The sequence below is a fragment of the Lepidochelys olivacea genome (genome assembly GCF_965140295.1).
Source record: "Lepidochelys olivacea isolate rLepOli2 genome assembly, chromosome: 8".
NCBI classification, from domain to species: domain Eukaryota; kingdom Metazoa; phylum Chordata; order Testudines; family Cheloniidae; genus Lepidochelys; species Lepidochelys olivacea.
This window is the reverse complement of record NC_140418.1, coordinates 33006604-33029888: the sequence shown is the minus strand read 5'-3', so window position 1 is coordinate 33029888 and position 23285 is coordinate 33006604. Positions and strand designations below refer to the sequence as shown.

Here is a 23285-nt window from a genome sequence, read left to right as displayed (position 1 = left end):
GTGCAGCCAGGATTAATCCATCATTGCCCCCAACCATGTTTCTTACTGTTTAATAACGTTCAGCACCCGTTCAGCTCATGTGATCAATGGTATATGGTGCAAGAGTTGTGTTTGTAAGGCTGACAATCTTCAACATGTTATTGATTCATACACTGTCCTCATCTCAGACTATTTCATTTTTTAAAAATCTCATTTAAAGAGATTGAGACATGTTTGGGTAAAAATATGGAATACATTTAGCAACTCCTATGAGAACTTAAAAGCTCTCATTCAATACACAGGCAACCCAACCCCTAAGCCCACAAAAATAAAGAAACGATAGTACTTTATCAAAATACTAAATTTTATTTTCACATGTACATTTAGTCTCCCCACCATTTCCATTTGTCTGACCACCACCTCTACTATGCCTTATCAAAACATTCCATACATATTTAAAATGAAGCAAAGGGTGGAGTTCCGTCTTTAAAAACTAAACAGGCATTTTGGACAACACATTCTTGGCAAAGTATTCTGGACGACATTTATCAGACAGTAGGGAAAGTTCTTTCAGCATATATAAAAAGGACAGCCAAATATTAATGGTTACAGAAATAAGACTGCACATTTTAATGAATGGTTTAAACTGTTTTCTTTCTTACAGAGTCTGTCTCCACTGCCAGAGAGCTTGAATAACCTGAAAGTATACACAAAAATGTTAGAAGTTGAAGTTAAAAATGGTGTAATTACCTATCTTCTGGATAGTACAACTTGGAGGTAACTGGACTGAACTATGCCTGTATATATGAAGTATTTTAAAAATCATTACTCCTGTATTTATCTTTATTCCACACATTTATACTATTGGTTAAAAGTATTAAAATAAAGCTACATAAATGCTGTAATCTGAAAAAAGCTGTATCCAACTCTACGTTGAACACATAGTAAGTTGTGTTTTTGGATGTTTGTGTTAAGAAGTTGTCATCCTCTAAAAAGTGCCATTTGTGGCAAACAATGGGCTGGTAAAAAGGCAAGTTTCTACTCTGCTTTAATACTGATTAGCTTAAAAGGATTACACCTCAAAGTCTTGTAGAAAGAGGCACAAAAATGTGGCAACGAATCCTTTACATACTATGCAGAGTATAAGCCATGCACTTTGCTGAACCAAATATACTTTTCAGCAAAACTTGAAAATGCAGTTTTTTTTAAAAAAGAGACTGCACACTAAGAATCTAGTGAAGGAAAGTCAAGAGGAAGGGTGTGGTGGACCAGTTAGGCAAATATTGGCTGAACTCTGTCTGCCCTGACTTAAGTCAAATCAACTTCAGTAGCTGGGACTAACTGCTTTTAAACATTTTCTTTCAAGAACCTATGATTTTGTCTATCAGTCAATTTAACACCTTTGACCACTGGAGAAAGCAGGAAAAGCATAAAACCTTCTTCCAATGATAAAATTCCTTATGCTTCAGGAATTTTGATAGGGAAATCTAAGACATGCAAGGTTAGTCTAATGTCAAGCAATAACTAATCCTGTACCTTTCTGATACCAGCCTTTGGCATGCCCTTTCACAAGAGTCAAGTTGACTTTGGAAGACAAAGAAATAAGACTGCCATAATTTCTATTGCAAAATTCCCCCTTCCCAGCCCATCCCCTAACAAAAGGGAGTTTAAGAGCAGACTGCCCAAGTTGCCAAATGCAGCAGCAGGGAAAACCACAGCTCATTTCCTTAGCCAATGTGGTGCCAAAAGGAAAATTCTGTGGGTTTAGTAAGCAAGAGATAATTCACTAACCATATAAAAGCTGGAAAAATGTAATAAAACATTAGCGTTTCCATCGTAGCCAACTAAACCCTTAAAACAGTTTCCATTTATTTAATGTGAGGTATTGTTTGTGGTTTGTAACCCTTTGAAAGTCCAAAGCTTGTAGAAATTAAAAGTGAAAAAGAATCTATAAATCTTGTTACAGAAGTTCTTTTGGATTTTTCCAAGCCACTGTAAATTCAGTTACCTTCTGGTCCTGTGTCCTGAAACAATTCTTAACATAGTTGACAAATTTGGCTTCCACTTTAGGAAGGGCAGAACCCTATTGTAAAAAAAAAAAAGGGTAAAGGTTTAGTATGTAAAACCACTGAATGGCTGCAATAAATGGAGAACCCTTAAGAAGTCTTAAATCCTTAGTACAAGTAAAAATTTTCAAAGCTAACTATATAGTGTCAGGAAACCCTCCCTATCATCAAAAGTTATTTAAAATAAAATTTTCAGCATCATCAAGGTTTTTACCAAACCCATCACCCTAGTATGAGGCCCTTACCTATGCAATTGACTTGCCTTAAAAAAAACAGACATAATGTCTATCACATCTCAGCATCAGTGGCCAACATTTTTATAGCTTATATTGCTGGCTGTTAATATCCACATGCATCTAAGTGTGAGGCATCTATGAAGTTGGAACGCATCTCTGGAATTCAATGTACAAGTAATTTGCAGACTAAAGCTCTTAAAGACATCCAGGGACTTGTGGTCCCCAGCACCCTCCATATTTTCTTTTAAAATCACCACCACCTATCCTGTACAATCATACAGCAAAAAAATTGCTATTCAAAATTATATTACATTACGAAAATTTTGAAGATTTACACTATTAGATCACGTAGGGCAATGATATACCCAACAATTCAAAATGAGTAAGCTTAACACAGTATGTTTTCCACCCTTAAAGTGTGGATAAAGCAAGTTTTCTACTAAGTGTCAGACTACATTTTAGAACCAATTTGTATTTTATAAATTAGATAAGTGGTCAGCAGGACTGGTAAGCTTGAGCCAAACTCTGAAGGACAAAACAAAGCTAATATGCAGGGCTCTGTGTGTCACGGAAGTCATGAATTCTGTGACTTTCCGCAATCTTGGTGACTTCTGCAGGGGCCAGTGTGGCTGACCTTGGGGTCAGCTGCTCAGGTGGTCCTGGAGAGCCACACCAGCCACTTCTCCTTCCCCCTCCCAGCAAGATTTAATCACAGGTATAAGTCATGGACAGGTCACAGGCCATGCATTTTTGTTTATTGCCCATGACCTGTCCATGACTTTTACTAAAAATACCTGTGACTAAATCGCAGCCTTACTAATATTTACCCACTCTGCACAAGTGAGATGCTCACACTCACTCCAAGTTAAGTCTGCTGTAAAGGGTGTGGTTACTTTGAAAGTGAATAAAATAGCGACCTGTTTCTCCATCTATACCATCATTTACACCTAGCCAAACCTCACTGAAGATATGGTGGTTACACAGTTATTACTGAAGGCGTAACTCAGTCTGTGAAACTCTTTATTGAAGGTGATGAATGAGGAAGTACCCATACCTTAACAGATTCCGCACAAGGGTCTCTGGGGCTAGACCAACAAGCTTTTACTTACAAAATGAGGGCCAAATTTTCAACCTTGTGCATCTTTATTACCAATTAGACATTTAAATGCTGATTTAGGTATCTACATACGACTTCAGGTGTCTAATTTTAAGAGAGTTTGAAATTTAAGTGTGAGTGCATAATTAATGTTGAAGACAGGGAAGACTGAAAACATGAAACCCTACAATGCCATTTTCATATTGACGTCTCAGTGTCTTCTAGTAGGATATTTGTCACATCTCCTTTCCATCAGGATAGCATTGCTGAACTACTTGAAATCCAGGACAAAGTATTCCATTTGGAAAATGAACATTTCCATCAGTTTAAACTCACCTTTTCTATGGTTGCCTGCATCTTTGCTTTAATCTCCTCTAGCGAAAGGGGTACTTTTGGTGATTTTGGACTTTGTGGTTTATTTTCCTTTTTATTAGATGCCGGAGTCTGAAACAAGCAGCCAGTTTGTTACACATTTGTCAAGATTTTGCCATTGCAAAGAAGCTACTATAATTCTCTCACTACTTTCAGCTTTTGTTTTAGAAATGAAGTTATTAAAACACTGTTCAAACAATACAAAGGAAGCGACTGAATATAAAAAATATATTGGACATCATTTAAGTATACTAAGACCAAATATGGATATTAATACTGGATGATTCCTTCTTGCTCCAGTTTCCATATGACTGTTGCACCAGTAGATTTTATGTTCTCAATCTTCAATAAGGTATTAGAAAAGTCATCACAAAATGGAAAATTATTTAATTTGTGCTCCTCACTTCAAGTGGTGACAGGTTTTAAGAGGGCACATGTACAAACCACTCAAACTTTAGATTGATATTGATGTTACAAACAATACGTTCTGTACTACAAAATGGTATATTACCAAATCACAGAAAAATGTCTGTGTGCCTTTTTCTTCTCAGGAAAATTATCTACCCAGTTCTTCCAAAGACAAACATAAAAGGCAAAACTTAATAGGAACTACCCAACTTAAAAACACTAAGGGCCTGTCGACACATTTTATAGCACTCTAACTTGCTGGCTCAGGGGTGTGAAAAATCACCCCCCTGAGCGCAGCAAGTCTGAGCGCTTTAAAGCGCTAGTGTAGACGGGCTCCAAGCACTGGGAGCTGTGCTCCCAGCTAATCCCCTTGTGGAGGTGGATTACCAGGAGCACTGGGAGAGCTCTCTTCCAGTGCTTGCGCGCAATCACACTCGCACTTCAAAGCGCTGCCGTGGGAGCATTCCCACAGCAGCACTTTGAAGTTTCCAGTGTAGCCATGCCCTAAGACAACCTATTACCATTAGGCTGGTAGTTATCAGCATCAACAGTGGTGCATGTCTGCTCCAGCTACTAATTATAATTCTATAGATAATTCCAGCTAAAGGGATAGTATACATCTGCAAGCCTCTAGTTGCTTGGCTGGAAAATTATTTTTTCTTGCCTTTCTAGCAAAGAACAGTTGTCTGAACTATGACTGTAGCTCAAAGGCTTAGACCCGATCTTTCCTTTCCCATCATTACTTCACTTATCTGGACTATGTTCAGATAGCTCTCAATCAAAACAATCTCAAAAAGCTACTAAAAAGCCAAATGCCTGCATGCTCCAGAAAGTGTGGGTTTTTGTTGTTTTGGGGGTGGGGGGGTGGGGGAGGGAATGCTGAAGAAGGGCTATCACCTGGACTGATGGCTTTTTTACTTAAATCTAGCCTGCTACTTTTCCCAAGATGACTGCTATCTTCGTTCATATGCATTGGTTAGGAGCTTGGACACTATTGTGGAGAAGAAATCCTTTGCCTCACTAATCATGGCAGTAGGATTTCAAAAATTTGCAGAATGATTTCTAGCACCGCCTAACTTTCCTAGTTCACAGTTCACATGTGATCAGTGAAGAGCAAACGGAAAGGGCTTTTTATGCAGTCACTGAATCAAAAGCACATGAGAATTGCTTGGCACTGATTAAGGGGCCATTTGATAGGATTAAGAACTCAAGCTTAATACTTACATTAATCAAAACAGGTCACCTTACTGGACAGGAGCAAAGGCAAATCCTAGCCTCAATGGAGGTGGTCAAGATCTAACCATAACAAGGATGTGACTAGACCATATCCACTTCTGTGCTGAACAAAACATCTGAGAGAGTAGGTATCTCAGGGTTTCTAAGCTCTGAGCTGGCTACCCTTTGCAGTCCATGGTTAGTTGAGCTAACCTAGATAATAAACCATTCTCTTTTCAAATTCAGATCAGTGCTGATTGCTCACCCAAGAGCCTGTATACCCCAGTTCCCTTATTAACTTTATCCTTAAATGAAAAGATGTGGATAATGAAATGAGTCCAGTCTTTAAGCGAGAAACCAAGTTATGGGTGAATACAACTAGAACTGCTACGCCGCTTCCAACATTCATATGTTACACTCAACTGAATTTTTTTCCCCATTATACGTAGTCACTCACTTTTGATTTAGATGCCGGCGTGGACGGCTTAGAATCTTTTCCATTCTGCTTTGATTTCGGAGTACTTTTTGCTGACAAATCCCGGGCAGGCTGAAGTTAAAAGAATTTTACACTTAGCATCTTCACAATCGAAGGAAGTTATGTAATAACCGCAAATTGGAGAACAAAAGTAAACCGTTTAGAACAAAGACATTTATTTTTATTTTTTTTTAATACTTGACAAACTAGAAAGGTTTATTCTCATTTAAGAGAACACTGATTTTTCCTTGCATTTCTCATAATGAGGGAACTCACTTTAGCAGTGAAAATAACCACAATCTAAAGGACTTGAAATTGTCTAGGTTATAAAAATCTAAGATGGGCTTCTGATACACTGCAGACAAATTCCGGTCCGTTACATCAAATGAAAGTAGAATGAATATGCAGGTCATTTTGGCAGAAAGTATGCAGGTTTTCGGGAGCAAAGGGGGTACACATAGGAGATACCTTGCGTTTTATTCTACTAAATCCTATATGCAAAACCGGATTACTTTGACAAACAAGTCACTGCTGCTTTTGCTATGCCAAACTCCATGAGCAAGAAAACAGCTGGTACCACTATATAGTATCAGCTATTTGCCCTGTAGCAGGGCAAATAATGGTCTAAAGGCACTCCTACTGGCACTTGAACAGTTGCCACATAACAGGGCCTAAGGGGGTGAACACACATGGAATGGGGAATTTGATAGGTCAAGTGTTAATTACTTGCTACAGATAAGAAAAAGCACAATGGAGCGATTAAGATTTCCTATCAACACATTCCAAAGTTTGTACTCCAATTATAAGTCTACAATTCACTAGTTATAAGCATATATGCACAACTGAATGGAAAATGGAAGGATAGCTAGGATTGGACAGAACTCACAACCAAACAGGCTGTGAATTAGAAACCACTTTGTTATTTCAGTACAAGTTTGTGTACAGACCAGCCAAGCTTTTATTTAAAAGACCTAGCCCTTTTGATTAAGGTAACTTTTGAAATATGAAGTGATGTGATGCTGTCCCAAGTCTGCAAAAAGACTGAAAGATTAATTTAAGGAGTGCAGGTTGACAATTTTAAACATCAAATCGATCATTTGCAGTGAAAAACAACACAAATAAGCTTTTCCCAGGCAGCTAGATATTTTACATAAAAGAAGTTTCCCTACAGGATAAATTTACAAGTTTTAAAGATGAAAATAAACTTCTGTAATACTTGACATATCCTAAAATTATCTGAAGATTTCCATCCCCCTCCACACTTGGTGATCAACACCGAAGCTTACCAAGAAATCCCTGGATTTCTTCAGAAGAGGTGCACTCTATGGCCCAACTGATACTGGAACCAGGCTGCACCCCATTTTCATTATGGGATTTGCCAGGCCAAACTCCTCTGCCCCCCAGTACCCAATTTTGTACCAACTCATTTTCTAGCTAATTACAATAATGTTTATGCCCACACCTGGCAAACTCTACTAAATTATGTGCCCCAATTCCACTGGGAGCCCTTGAACTAGCACATACTTAGTTTGAGAGTTGGCCAAATATACCAAGGAGGATTAAGGAACGTTATGTATGAGCATGCAAAGAAAAAACCTAGGATTAACTGGATTAGTTAAAGGTTTCAGAGTAACAGCCGTGTTAGTCTGTATTCGCAAAAAGAAAAGGAGTACTTGTGGCACCTTAGAGACTAACCAATAAAAGAAACCTGGAAGTTCAAGACAACTAACCTGTTAACAGTATCAGTAAGTAAAAACAAACTTTGGGCAAAACTGTTTTTAAAAGTTAGAGGCTTTGAGTCTGCAGCACAACTGTGACAACAGAAACTGAATTAAATAACTATTCATATATAATTTGTAGATGAAATAATTCTGAATGAAATGAAAGCCGGTGGTTTAATTTCCTGTAGCATACTGATAAGTTTTCTGCAGGGCTGTACATACAGGGTTGAGCCAACTACTTGGGTTTTTGCATTACCTCAATGGTCTCAAAGTTGAAACTGAATTACATAAAATAAGCAGAAAGCTACAACAGTCATGTGTATCTGAGACAGAAGTTTCTACTACCTAAATATGTAACCACGATTTTCATTATGTTTTAGGGTGACTGATACTAAAGATCTGCAAGTTTTCAAAAATCCAGACAAACATGGTCTCAAATAGGAAGACTACTTACTTTCTTCATTGGAATCTTCTCTTCTTCCTCTTCATCTAAATCATCATCATCATCACTAGAATTAAAAATTACATTACTAAGAAGCCCACCCCAATAGGTACATAACTGTTTCAATTAACCCAAACAGTTCATTTTTCAGTGACTTCATCCTCATTCCTGTTCTTTCAATGGAAGATGTTTTAGTGAAGTAAGTGGACTTTGTCAAAAGCAAGTTAGACCACCAACTTGAAAAGAATCTTCTATAAGGTTAATATTTTACTACCCATCTTGGAAGAATGGGTATCAAGCAAAGCAGAGAATCTTTCAAACACTAAAGACCATTTTTCTAATTTTCTTCCACTTACTACTGCAGTAAGAGTAACTTAGGAAAACTCTCTCATGCTTGGAAATTGCCACTTCAAGTACATGCAGCATACTCTGCAGAGTTTTGTATTTATAAAGTAATGAGAAAAATATATATTAAGATGCTCTACAAAAAAGTGTTCATAATAGAAGATTTAAAACCTAGGTTGTTCGGCTTAAATGGCTTTCTTCCCTTCTTTCAGATCTCCACTTCTGCCTACCTTTGCACTTGCCCCTAACACTTCTCTCCCCTCTGGTTTTCTCACCCCCTATGCTACCTCTAGATTCTGCTTTAGTACAGAAGTAGCGCGCTGCCAGAAGATTAAGAAGTTTTGCTGAAGGGGTCAGATGTCATTTTTTATCATTTGTTTTCCCTTACAGTTTTCAACACAGCAGCCTCTCACAGAAGCACTTCAGCAAGTGCTCCTGGATTCATTTATGTGCTTCAATAAGACAATTAGCCCTGCTCCTCTAACTGAACTGGAATATCTCAACACCATTTCCTTCAAAAAAATTCTTGCACATACGTATAGAGGATCTCTTTTTTTTTAAAAAAGAAAGAGCCCATCACTTTCCCAACTGCCTAAAACAGACTCCCAATATTGAGTCAGTGTTGAACGTAATCTATACAACATCATGACACATGAAGCCAAATCATATTTGGAGGTAACGCTCACTATAAAATTTCTAGGCTAAGTAAGAACTAAATACCCTTGATTCAATGTCATGCATATTTTTCATGCTTGGAAGTCACTACCTCTGAAAACGAAACATTTCAAAATGCATTGCAAAAAGAAAGGAGAAAGATACACACTCTTCATCTTCATCCTCATCGTCGTCATCTTCATCCTCATCATCTTCTAACAGTTTTGCTTTTTTCTTTAGAGAAAAGATTTGTTACAAATCTGGTTACAAAGTTAAACAAATGGTTTTCTGAATGTGCAATACAGATGGTACACAAGGTTTGTCAGAAATTTGCTCTTCCCATAAACAGTACTGTATCCCCAACAAGATGAAGGCCTCTTCTAGAGTTCCACCAGTTTAAATGTGTCACTTTATATCAAATAAGTAACCTGGTGCCAACTTGTGTGTTGGTACTTCAAACTGATTTACACCTGAATTGTATTGGATTACTTTGTATTGGTAAATTTACGGACACAAACTAAAACGATACTGGTTTAAAACCAATGAGTTTTAAGGACCTGGTTTAACTAAATCATTTTTTAAATTAAGTTAAAATTGAACCACTGCAACTTTTATAGATGTAGACAAGTCAGAAAAATCAGTTCTGTTAATGTCAATAAATTAAAAGGTTTACCAAATCCCTGTAACAAGAACCAAGAAAAGAAAGCCCAAGGTCTAAAACACCGGAAGCAAGTTTACACACTGATGAAGTTAAAGGAGTTAACCATATGCTCACCATAAGCCAAGATATGCATTTGTTTTAAAAATACAGCTGATGCTACAAACTAAAAGAATACTAGCATGGAATACTATGTGACAAGGCCCATCTTTGTGCATTATCTGCAATTTAACTACACAGGATATGGTTTTTCACTACCACCAGTTATACATTCAACCCCAATTTTTACACTAAAAAGCAAACTGAAAAATGCTAACCACTAACATCCAGTCAGACTTTAAAAATACTGTTAAATATACTTTAGAACTATGTATGGGAAAGTCCTTAGTACCGATTTCCAGGATCTGAGTACCAAGTAACCTTTCTCCTACAGTTGTCAACAATCACCACCTTAATCGCTGTAAGGAATCCAGCTGCTTACTCTGCTTTAGGTGGTAGTGATATAAACTCTTCCAGGAGAAAGTCCTGAACTTACTTCATAAGAAACGTCAACTCTACCTGTGGAGTTTTAGCTGCTATTCCGCTTGCTGGTCTCTTCGCGGAAGTGTTTAATATCTTCACTTCATCTTCATCTTCAGACTCTGGTTCTTCCTCTAATGCTAAGAAACAATACATGAATATTTTTGTACAAGGTCAAAGTGTTTACCATATTAGGGTCACCCAGAGCTACAAAAAAATGGGTCATTTTTTAACCTCAAAACACACATCACTGTCCATTTTCTAGAACTGGAGTTCCCTTGAGGGGTTTTAGAATTAACAAATGCAGAAGTAGTTTTTCCACTAGTAAGCAACCATGTTACCCAAAAATCAAGCTGTGACTATTTGGGGTATCTTTCTATGTTCAACCTATAAATATGGTTAATTTTACAAAATTTATTGATGAATGTTTCACTAGACATGGGGTCAGTCATATACTATTAGTGTAAGGGTTGTGTCCTTCTAGGACCAGGGACAATGGAGAATCATTAACATAACATTGTTCCCATTTGAATGGGAACAATCTTAGGACAATGGAATGGCCACATCTTAGCTGACACCAGTTTTTTCCAACTACTCTGGATAGGGCAGGAGTCCAAAGCAGTGGAATTTTCCCAGAAAGAGGAAACAAAGAAACTGGGTGTTAATGATAGCATTTAAAACCAGAGGCTGAAAGAGGAACATGGGCTCATGCTTTTGTAGAAGGGTCCTTTTTGGCCTAGTGTGTCCAGCAGAGGGAGCTTTACCTGGGCTGACACACAAACTCTCACCAGTTTGGTCAGTTTGGAACAGGGGTCTCAAACACGCGGCCCGCGTACTTATTTTCTGCAGCCCGCCAGCTCCCCATGGCACCCACACCCCACCAGCATTTACCTAGAGTAGCTCCAGCCTGGCGCACACTGGGGACAGGACAGGCTCCCTGCCTGCCTGGCCCCTACGCTGCTCCCGGAAGTGGATAGGACCTGGGGGAGGAGGGGCACAGGGGTCTCTGTGTTGCCCTGGCCGCTCCTCCAGGTACCCCCCCCCCCAAAGCTCCCATTGGCCGTGGGAGCAGCCAGGGCAACACACAGACCCATGTGCGCACCAGGCTGGACCCACCCCCAGAACCCCTCCTGCAGCCGAACCCCCTGCCCTGAGCCCCCACCCCCCCACCCCTGCCCTGAACCCCCTGCTGCACCCCGCACCCCGACCCCCTGTGGGCAGGGAGGGGGCGGAGTTGGGGGTGGGGATTTCAGGGAAGGGGTGGGAAGAGGCAGGCCCTCAGAGAAGGGGTGGAGTGGGGTTAGGGCCAGGGGTCAGTGGTGCGGCCCTCGGGCCAATGTACTAGTCCTCACGTGGCCCTCGTGGTCATTTGAGTCTGAGACCCCTGGTTTAGAATGTATTCTATATTTGTGACTAATATGAAACTTGTAAGTCTTCTCAATGCATTTTTAAATATAACATACCTACAAGATGCTGGCCACTGACATGAACTGGCCCTGAACCACATTTCAACCTCAAAACAACTGGAGGTGTAATCTCAAAGCCACCTAAAGAAACCTGAAGAGAAAGTATGTTGGTTATTTAACAGCAACTTAGTCAACACCTGACCACCAAATAATAAGTGCCAGAACAGGCAGCCAACCGAAATGATGCAGAAACAATGTAAATGGTAGAGCTGAAAGAGCTGGCATTAACACAAACACAACAAACCAGCAGCTTCCTCATAGCAACAGTCAAGAAGGAATTATTAGAATGTTCAGCAGGCATTATTTATAACCCACATACAAGTGGTACCCAGTACAGTACCTCACTCATGCTCTACAGTGTTCCACTAGACTCATATTAAACAGGTAAGACCAAGAGAGAACCCTGGCAGGTATCTAAAAACCTCCCTGGGGTCTGAGAATCAAACTGAGTTCTCATCTCACTATAGATCAACATCAGTATATAGGTTGTGCGGGTCTACCTGGCCCCTCAATTCCACCTTTATAATCATCTCTTCACCACTGTGTAACCCAATGCCTTCCCCCAAAGGGTATGCACAGGTGCAGTTGGAATAAACTATGCATAAGGAGTAACATCTATCTCACACTTGTTGGCTCTACAGGACTAATGAATAAAGCAACAGAAATTCATCACTGACACGTGCAGTTATGAATGAACACCTAGGTGCACATTTGCTGAGTAACATGCACTGTGATTTACAAATAACTGAAATCGCTCTAAATTAAGGAAACCCACTCAGATCCAGCTTAGCACAAAATAAGCTTCCATTAAGAGATTAAAGAAACATTAGACCACCCAATTTCCCCCCCCCATATTTTAATTAAAATGAAAGCTTTATAAAGTTAAAAATTCTTCCATTTTCCAAATTAAATGACAGTTATGCTCATGTCCAAGAACCTGAGAATGAACTGACCAGAGACCCATCCAAGAATACAAATGAAACAGAAGTATTTTAAAAATTCTCATTTAACTCCTGAAGTTAGAAACAAGGATTTGCTTTATTATTTCTACTTTGTTAGTGTTTCTTAGCTGAGATTACCACTTGACACCAAAGTTTATCAATAATATATAGGTTTGTCCTTACCGTAGGCTGGACTGACATTTTCAAAGATGCCAGCGTGACTTTAATAGGGTTCCCTTCATAGTCCAATGCCTCTGCTTCTATGACATGTAATTCATCTTTGGCACCAGCACCCAAACTGACCTATGCAAGAAGTGAAATATATTATCCTTTATGAAAAGCTGAACCACCATTCTTAAATTGCCAAAACTGTTAGAAGAAACTTAGAATTTAAAATGTATTTGAAAGTAATTCACAATTTCAACAGTATTTTTACCCCTTAAGACTAAGTAAAGATATGTTTTTTGGATATCTTTCTGCAGTGAAACCACCAGAGACTTATTTAATTAGCATCAGACTGCAGTTAGATACAACCTGAATTATTAATTTTCAATAATGAGAAAATAGTAACCAAACTGAACTTTTTATGCTATAATATACATTGAACAAAACAAGGTTTTTATAGTGTTTAGTTGTATATTTGTATAGTTCCATCATTCTCCAAAACCATAGTGACTAAGATCAAACTGATCTAGTGGGCCAGGTGAATCCATCTGGTAACGGATATTCCAGGGACACTGACTTGCACAGATGAAAACAGCACAGCCACCTCACCTCTTGTTCTCTCTAGACTTACACCATACCAATTAACTGGCTGGGGAAAGCTGTTTGGTCCAGACAGGAGTTCTAGCCAGGTACCTGTGATGAAAGTGAGGCCAGTATCTTATAAGATCTGATTAAGGCTACTGCTTGTTTATTCAATATTGCACACAGTTCTGGTCGCACCATCTCAAAAAAGGTTAGGACTGAAAGAAGTAGAGGGCAACAAAAACGATTAAGGGTATGGAACATCCTCTATGTGAAGAGAGATTAGAAGGATTGGGACCATTCAGCTTAGAAGACAAGACAACTAAGGGGAGACTTGACAAAGGTCTATAAAGTCATGAATGGTGTGGAGAAAATGAATAGGTAAGTGTCTATCCTTTCACATAAAAACCAGGGACAACGGTTCTGCTGTGTTTTGCTGACTGATAGCAACTGTTTTGTATGTCTGTTGATCTGCCCACCCTATCCTTTTGTGGCAAGAGACTGCATTAGCAGCTCAGAGGAGCGGCTAATAGCCTTCCAACAGCTATGAGTAGCAGCTGAGTTTGCGTCAGGAAGCCATGTAACTTATGGCCACAGAATCTATAAGGAACCATGGTGATCATGTAGTCTGATGTCCTGTATAGCACAGGCCATAATACTTCCATAAAATAATTGCTAGACCAGATCTTTTAGAAAGACACCCAATCTTGATTTTAAAGTTAATGATGGAAAATCCACCATCACCCCTCATTTCCTGTCTGAATTTTCCTAGCTTCAACTTCCAGCCACTGTGTTATACCTTTCTCTGCTATATTGAAGGGCTCATTAAATCTTTGTTCCCCATGTAGGAACTTATAGAAGGTAACCAAATAACCCCTTAACCTTGTCTTTGTTAAGTTAAATAGATTGAGCTGCCCAAGTCTATCACTATAAGACATGTTTTCTAACTTTTTTCATCATTGTTCTGGCTCTTCTCTGAACCCTCTCCAATTTATTAAAATCTCTCGATTTGTGGGCCCCAAAACTCAACACAGAAACAGTAGCACCAGTGCGCAATAGAGGTAAAATAACCTCTCTATACCTACTCCAGACAAGTTAAGCATCTGAAAGGCTACTCAGTGATTTATGTCATGTATTGCCGTATATATAGTTCACATGTAGTTCATTATGACCTTTACCTCCTAAACATACAATCAGAAGATTCCATTTTATCTACTTCACCTCTTCCCCATCTACTGGGAGAATATTTATGTAAATTAGCATATCTATATTTCATCTGGAAACTCCTGGGGGCAGGGACAGTTTTCTATGAAGTGGGGTCTCTGGAGACTACTGCAGTACAAACTATAGATTTACAGATTAGACATTCAGAAGGGATCATTGTGATCGAAATCTGACGAACTGCGTAACACAGGCAACAGAACTTTCTGGAATTTTTTAATCCCTGTTTGATTAGACTAGAGTATCTTTTAGACAAAAATACAATCTCAATTCCTAGTAATGTACACTCCACAACCCCAATGAAGAACTTATTGTAAAGGCTTGGTTTCACTCTTCATTAAATACAGGGAATCAACCCGTTTACTATGAAAAATATACACCTTCCACTGATTTACAACCCAATCCGCTTAAAGATTGAACTTCCTGAAATTTTTCAAATCAATGTTATCCTGAGGTTTATTTAAATATCAGACCCTTAAGAATTTTATTTTGAGTGTCATGATTTTTTTAGCCTCAAATGGCATTTTTTTTAAACTGATCTTCGTAGCATTTATTTAAGGGATGGGCTACTTTTTAGAGGCTTACTATGCATTTATTAATAAATTACAATTTGTTAAATTATGAAAAATGCTGTCCAGGATGCTGAATATTTCAGAACAAACTTTCTGTACTGATGCTGGATGGCTATCATCCCTCCACACTCAAGCAGAGCTAAAAATGTGTGTTCCCTATAGCATATGGCGATTGTGACAGTGCTGAAGTGTGGTGGAGAAGCAGGCAGGCAACTGGCCTAACTTTACTCCTTTGAGTTTGTATGTGACACCTTAACTGCTAGAAGTGTGTTTATGAATAAGAACGGCTCTTATCCCACAGTAACTGCATTAGAGGCAATGCCTTTTCCCACTGTTAGGATTGCAGCAAAATTGTGCATCAGTTTCAGACTGTATAGATTCCCCCCCGCCCCCGACAGTACTTTTTAGTGTGAGCTTTCTTATGATATCCACGACTGAATAACCTACAGTTGGCTCCAGTAAAGTTATGTTTCATTTAGTAAGTGAATCATTGCTCTCGTAATGATTGTATGTTCTTCTGAACAGGAGACAGTGTATAGGAACTAACACAAGAATGACTAGGCAGACTTAAGTACCCAGCTCTTTGCTATCATGTAACTTAATTTGGCTTTCACTTATCACAATTTAATAGTCTTCATATTACATGATTGATTTTGGGTACACCCAAGAGCTCAATCTCCAGTCTTTGACACGCTTCAAAAATAAGGACAATTAAGCAGTAAAACTCCAGAAAAAGCAAGAAAAATGTAACACTTAAATATTGATGTTTTTTAAGCTCGTCTTGTGTAAAAAGTCTATCAACTGCAAAATTTAATCATTTTCTTGCTTTGATTTTTAAACAGCTACAAACAATTGTAAAAGTACCATTATCCCCCTTAGAGCTCCATATGGGACAACCAACCCATATTCAGCATTGTGAAAATAAATTTAATTTAATATTAATATTAAAATAATTTAATTTTGCATTTCAATGCTTATTCTCTTTAAAAGCAAACTGAAAAACATTCAATAACAGAGGTGGGCAAACTACGGCCCGCAGGACCCTCCTGCCCGGCCCCTCCCCTGCTGTTCCCCCTCCCCCGCAGCCTCAGCTCACTGTGATGCCAGTGCAGGGCTGCGAGCTTCTGCCAGTAGCGCAGCTGCAGAACTGCGGGCTGACCCGGTGCTCTGGGCGGCGCGGCTCTAGCGCTGCCAGCCACCAGTGCTCCAGGCAGCGCAGTAAGGGGACAGGATGGGGGTTGGACAGAGGGCAGGGGAGTTCGGGGTGGTGGTCAGGGGGCAGGGGCATGGATAGTGGCAGGGGTGGTCAGAGGATGGAGTGGCAGGGGGACAGTCAGGGGGCAGGGAGGGAAGGATGGGGCAGGGGACAGGGAGGGGTGCGCACAAGCATCGGGGACAGGGAGGTTGGATGGGGTAGGATTCACTGGAGGGGGCATCAGGGGGGCGGGGTCAGAGCCACGCCTGGCTGTTTGGGGAGACACAGCCATACAACCCGATGTGGTCCTCAGGCCAAAAAGTTTGCCCGCCCCTGCATTAACATGCATACATAATTACTTCATAATTATATGTTTTAAAGGAACATCTTCTAAACTGAGTCCAGGGTTTTCTTTCCCTCATCAACAGGTAAAGACATTAAAAGAAATCTGAGTAAGAGCATTTTCTACACTTAAGCATGATTTCATCAACTGCTGCTATTTACAGTTTCATCCAAAAAAATCTCAAGGAGCTTTACAGACTATGTATAGAAATCACTTCAGTCCACCACTGAAATGTAGACATTTCTGGCATTCTGCATCGATCACTACATTAAATGTTTTAGGAAGAAATAAATGAAAGATACTGTACTTTATTAAATTATGTGCAGAGTATATAAAAATCAAAGATTGTAAGTATTTTAAATTAGATTTGAAATCAACATCTTATGTTAAGGGCTAAATTTACTATAATTATTAAAATGATTCAAATAAATACAAAAATAATATTAAGCAGTACATTTGCTGCCAAGTTTCAAACCACTGAACTGGAGAGAGTCCCTGGTTAAGCACCTGGAACCAGAGTTTATTGAAGTTCTAACCCAGCTGTTGATAGCAATATTCTCTGCATTTGCAGAAGAGGCTATTTTCTTCATTTCAGTTTAATGACTAACTCATGAACAGTTAAAAACAACCAGGAGTTGAAAAGGCAGGAAAGCTTGTTTTCTTCTTCCAATCGATGAATAAAACTATGTGTGAAAGGATGAGATAGTAAATAGTGGTGTCCCCCAGGGGTCTCTTCTGGGACCAGTCCTATTCAACGTTTTCATAAATGAACTGGAAAAAGGGGTAACAGTGAGGTGACAAAATTACTAAAGATAGTTAAGACCCAGGCAGACTGTGAAGAGCTACAAAAGGATCTCTCAAAACTGGCTGACTGGGCAACAAAATGGCAGATGAAATTTAATGTCGATAAATGCAAAGTAATGCACATTGGAAAACAATCCCAATTTACATATAAAATGATGGGGTCTAAATTAGCTGTTACCACTCAAGAAAGATCTTGGAATCATTGTGGATAGTTCTTTGAAAACATGCACTCAATGTGCAGTGGCAGTCAAAAAAGCAAACGGAACGCTGGGAATAATTAAGAAGGGGATAGAAAATAGGACAGAAAACATTATACTGCCTCTATATAAATCCATTGTAGCCCACATCTTGAATACTCTGCAGATGTGGTCACCCCATCTCAAAAAGGATATATTGGAAATGGAAAAGGTTCAGAAAAGCGTAACAAAAATGATTAGGGGTATGGAACAGCTTCCGTATGAGAGATTAATAAGACTGGGACTCTTCAGCTTGAAAAAGACAGCTAAAGGGAGATACGACTGAAGTCTATGACGGGTGTAGAGAAAGTAGATAAGGAAGTGTTTACTGCTTCTCATAACACGAACTAGGGGTCACCAAATGAAGTTAATAGGCAGCACGTTTAAAACAAACAAAAGAACGTATTTCTTCACACAATGCACAGTCAACCTGTGGAACTCCTTGTCAGAGGATGTTGTGAAGGCCACGACCATAACAGGGTTCAAAAAAGAACTAGATAAATTCATGGAGGCTAGGTCAATCAATGACTATTAGCCAGGATGGGCAGGAATATCTTTGAAAACTCATGGCGATCTGGGGAAGTCCCGGACGATGACTGGAAAAAGGCTAATGTAGTGCCAATCTTTAAAAAAGGGAAGGAGAATGATCCTGGCAACTACAGGCCAGTCAGCCTCACTTCAGTCCCTGGAAAAATCATGGAGCAGGTCCTCAAGGAATCAATTCTGAAGCACTTAGAGGAGAGGAAAGTGATCAGAAACAGTCAGCATGGATTCACCAAAGACAAGTCATGCCTGACTAATCTAATTGCCTTCTATGATGAGATAACTGGCTCTGTGGATGAGGGTAAAGCGGTGGACATGTTGTTCCTTTACCTTAGCAAAGCCTTTGACACCGTCTCCAACAGTATTCTTGCCAGCAAGTTAAAGAAGTATGGGCTGGATGAGTGGACTATAAGGTGGATAGAAAGTTGGCTAGATTGTCGGGCTCAACGGGTAGTGATCAATGGCTCCATGTCTAGTTGGCAGGCGGTATCAAGCGGAATGCCCCAAGGGTCGGTCCTCGGGCCGGTTTTGTTCAATATCTTCATAAATGATTTGAAAGCTGGTGAGGATTGCACCCTCAGCAAGTCTGCAGGTGACACTAAACTGGGAGGAAAGGTAGATACGCTGGAGGGTAGGGATAGGATAAAGAGGGACCTAGACAAGCTAGAGGATTGGGCCAAAAGAAATCTGATGAGGTTCAACAAGGACAAGTGCAGAGTCCTGCACTTAGGACGGAAGAATCCCATGCACCGCTACAGACTAGGAACCGAATGGCTAGGCAGCAGTTCTGCAGAAAAGGACCTAGGGGATACAGTGGATGAGAAGCGCATATGAGTCAACAGTGTGCCCTTGTTGCCAAGAAGGCCAATGGCATTTTGGGATGTATAAGTAGGGGCATTGCCAGCAGATCGAGGGATGTGATTGTTCCCCTCTATTCAACATTGGTGAGGCGTCATCTGGAGTACTGTGTCCAGTTTTGGGCCCCACACTGCAAGAAGGATGTGGAAAAATTGGAAAGAGTCCAGCAGACGGCAACAAAAATGATTAGGGGACTGGAACACATGAGTTATGAAGAGAGGCTGAGGGAACTGGGGATGTTTAGTCTATGGAAGAGAAGACTGAGGGGGGATCTGATAGCTGCTTTCAACTACCTGAAAGGGGGTTCCCAAGAGGATGGCTCTAGACTGTTCTCAGTGGTAGCGGATGACAGAACAAGGAGTAATGGTCTCAAGTTGCAGTGGGGGAGGTTTAGGTTGGATATTAGGAAAAACTTTTTCACTAAGAGGGTGGTGAAACACTGGAATGCGTTACCTAGGGAGCTGGTGGAATCGCCTTCCTTAGATATTTTTAAGGTCAGGCTTGACAAAGCCCTGGCTGGGATGATTTAGTTGGGGATTGGTCCTGCTTTGAGCAGGGGGTTGGACTAGATGACCTCCTGAGGTCCCTTCCAACCCTGATATTCTATGATTCTATGAATAGTGTCCCTAGCCTGTTTGCCAGAAGCTGGGAATGAGCGACAGGGGATGGATCACTTGATTACCTGTTCTGTTCATTCTCTCTGGGGTACCCAGCACTGGCCACTTTTGGAAGACAGGATACTGGGCTATATGGACCTTTGGTCTGACTCAGTAGGGCCATTCTTATGTTTGTATGAGATCTACTAGTTCTAAAATCTTGAAGGATATGGTGACCAGACATAATCAGTTCAACTCACTAACTACAGATAAGACTTACTTAGCTTTAAACACAAACCATGTTTTGTTCAACTTTTTTCTTATGTACCAGCACATTTAAAGTAGTTTTATTTAGTAAAGTTAAAATTTTATTTTGTGCATTTTAATTAAATTTGCATTTCTATCCAAATACAGCATGAGAAAAAGTAATAAAAAACCATCGTCAAAGTACATCATTCACCATTTTCTAACAAGTAAAAATTAAGAATCTAAGTGTAAGTTAAGATATGTCACAGCATAATTAAATATGTTGCTAGCAAAAACCACCACCAAACTTAACATAAAGGCTATGTTTAGCTGCAAATCAAAATATTTTGATTAACAAATGAAAATCAACATCTGTAAGACAAAGGAAAAAATGCAAAACATGACTAAAATTGAGGATTTAAATTAAAGTTTCCTGCTTGCAATGATTAAAATCAGTGACTTAAATCAATCCACCCTGCTATATGGCAAAAGCAGTGATATCACACAGTTATTTCATCAAGTCTTGCAATAGAAAAGAATCCTGAATTCTTAAACTGGCAAGCAACTGAACAAATTGCTTGGTAAGTAAATGCTTAAGCTTGACATACAGGTATTTTAATTTTTGCAGTAGTGAAAGGTATAATCATTACTCAATTTGTATTAAATTGTTTTTACTTTTCCAAAACAGCGTTCCGACATATAAATCTGACATACATAACATGCTTATTTTAAAATTAATTTCTCTTCATCAAAAAAGAAGAGTTCTTAGTAAATTTTAATTACATCAATAATTCTGAAGAAATTTAAATACAAATTATGGAAACTGAATAGAAAATAAGTTTCATGTAATTTTACTTTTAAGTATCTATCTCAAAATACTTAAGTAGCTTTTATAAATTTCACAAAAGCACCACTGAAATACAATGGAGCACAACATCCAACACACAAAACTATACAGCAGGATAAAAGTGATTCAATGATTTTCATTTATGATTCCCATGATTATGAAGGCTGAAAGCTACCTTCCACAGGACCATAATCTTAAATTTCCGAGCATGAGGACTTACTGTTCTCAGTGACAACTGGTGTTCATTTTCCTCATCGTGCACCTTGAAGTGATACTCCTTATCTGCTTTTAGTTCACAACCTGCAAAAGTTCGGTTAAGTTACAGGTAAAATATTTTAACTATAAAACTGCACATATATTTATTACATATTAAAATGTCTTTCCTTTCAGTACTTATTTATTAGACGTTAGTAAAGCCAAAACCTACAAGCTTGCACTTCAAAAATCTAAATTTGTATACAAAATGCAGGGTTCCTCAATGCTCACATCTCAGATTTAATAGCAGAAAGAAACGCAGCGAGGTCTCAATACCAAAGCTAACCTTTAAAAAAAAAAAAGGACAGAACATTTGTTAGTACGCTAGAAAAAGGCAGAGCACAATATTTGCTTCTTATTTGGTCACCTGATTGGTAATTCGCAAGTGTCGGTAATTTTTAAGGGGTCTCAGAGAATCATTTGTGAAAGCTGCTGAGATTCAAATGTATTAAAACAGTTAGCTGCAGTGGGGCCGATCGCGTACTAAATATGGGCCTGCGGGGTTCACAAGCGGGGCCCGGTTCCGCCCACGCCTTTTCTCTGCTCACAGCGCGGCCCTTCCACGTGCTTCACCCCGAGACGCAGCCGCCCCACGCTGCCATGTGCGCCCAGGGCATTTACCGGCTGCAGGCCCGCCGCGCGCGAGGGAAGCGCATCCCCGGGAACTAGCCGCTCGGAACTAGCTAGCTCGGGAACCAGCCCCGGGGAGAAGCGGCTGCTGCCGCCTGGGGAACGCGGGGAGCAGGAGGAACAAAGCGGCGGCCGCTGCCAGGAGCTCGAGGCCGGAGCAGACGCCACGTGCGAGCGCCAGCCACGTGGGGTCGGAGGGGTGGGGGGGCTGCCGCTCCTAGAGCGGCTCTGCGGAGTCCCCGCCGCGAACCCTCGTCCCGCCCCCCCCCCTCAGCCCCCGTGCGCGCGGCCACCCCGCGAGCAGCCTGGGCCCAGGCGCCCGCGCCATGCCCGCGAGGATAGCGGTCCCCAGGCGGGACGGGCCCGATCGTGGGCGGCGCGGGTCGTTACCGAAGAGGAAGGTCTGGGGGCGCAGAGGGCCCATGCTCTCCATGTCCATGCTGTCCTCCATGGTCTCGGGCCTGCTCCTCGGGGGGCTAGTGGCTGCGCTCTTCGGACGGAATTGCACTGAGGGGAAGCTTTCGCCACCCCCACACCACTATATAGCCTCCGTGTTCTCGCGAGAGCTGCACTCTGTAACCCCGCCCCTTCCCCTTGCCTTTCTCCACCGCGGCAGCCATGCGACCCCCTAGTGTCTACCTGCGCGTGCGCCGGCTTCGGTCGCGTGCTCCTTCGCTTCCTTGCTGTGTGGGCTCTCGCGAGCTCTCTGTCCCCTCAACCCGGGAAAGGGGGGGCGTCTTGTGTTCAAAATGGCGGTCGGTGTCCCCTGCTCCTGGCTATTATCACTCGCGGCAACCCCCCTGAGCCGCGCCCCTCCACGCGAACACAAGTTAACTGCGGCTGAGGGGAAGTGGGCTGGGCTCTCCCGCAGCCGCGTGCATCTGGGGCTAGGCCCCCAATGTCACGCGTTGTGTGGCGACAGAAAGAGCCACGGCAGAGCTGTGACCCCCACCACACGCCCTTCCGAGGCCTGACCCGCTCAGGGGACACCGCCCGCCGCGCGGGCGGTTTATACAGCCCTGCGTGCTCCCCTGCCAGGATGGGAACCGTAGGAAGCGGCTGCGCCACAGTGGCAGGGCTGTGCAGTGTAGATCCCCTCAGGCAGCTCAGCCCTCTTCACGCCCCTGACCAGCAGGGCCCTGCTGTTGGGTATGTCTACACTGCAGTTAGACCCCTGCAGCTGGTGTGTGCCGGTTGACTTGGGCTCGAGGAGCTCGAGCTAAGGGGCGGTGTAGATGGTCAGGCTGGAGCCCAGACTCCAGCGCCTGCAAAGTGGCAGGAACTGGTGGCCCAGCCTATATTCCACCTTGGTCCCGAGGCCCGCCGGGGATATCAGTTGGCAGCTCCTTCACGGGGCCGTGAGCACGGGCGAGTACTTGGCGCGGTTCACCCCAATCCCGTACACGTGCCCCGTTTGCAGCGTGAGGGAAACCCTGCCGCACGTCTACCTGGAGTGCGGCAGGCTGCAGCCCCTATTCCGGCTCCTCATGAATATTTTGTTGATTTTGGTTGCACTTTTCCCCTCACCTCCTTATCTATGCACTCCCTGTCCGTGGCCCCACTAAGTCGCGGGACCTCCTGGTCAACCTCCTCCTGGCC

At 41.3% G+C, this 23285-nt stretch overlaps 1 protein-coding gene across 1 annotated transcript; it reads right to left on the bottom strand.

Moving 5' to 3' along the window:
* Positions 1-322: 322 nt before the first annotated feature.
* On the bottom strand, positions 323-22234 carry NPM1 (nucleophosmin 1). The gene is made up of 11 exons (XM_084637539.1): positions 22077-22234; positions 21022-21101; positions 12777-12896; positions 11650-11743; positions 10226-10326; positions 9179-9243; positions 8023-8077; positions 5830-5919; positions 3714-3821; positions 1988-2062; positions 323-676 (listed from the first exon to the last, which is right to left on the bottom strand). Exons 1-11 carry the CDS (start codon positions 22135-22137, stop codon positions 638-640), a joined length of 888 nt encoding a protein of 295 aa, XP_084493665.1. The 5' UTR covers positions 22138-22234; the 3' UTR covers positions 323-637.
* Between the last annotated feature and the right edge of the window lie 1051 nt (positions 22235-23285).

What these genes read in the sequence shown, in the direction of transcription:
- NPM1 (XM_084637539.1), bottom strand. Translation starts at nt 22,137, where the DNA reads ATGGAGGACAGCATGGACATGGAGAGCATGGGCCCTCTGCGCCCCCAG. An exon ending in ACCAGTTGTCACTGAGAACA is followed by an intron (nt 12,897 to 21,021) that starts GTAAGTCCTCAT and finishes CTTCTTGCATAG; the next exon opens with GTCAGTTTGGGTGCTGGTGC. An exon ending in TCAGGACACAGGACCAGAAG is followed by an intron (nt 677 to 1,987) that starts GTAACTGAATTT and finishes GTATACTTTCAG; the next exon opens with GTTATTCAAGCTCTCTGGCA.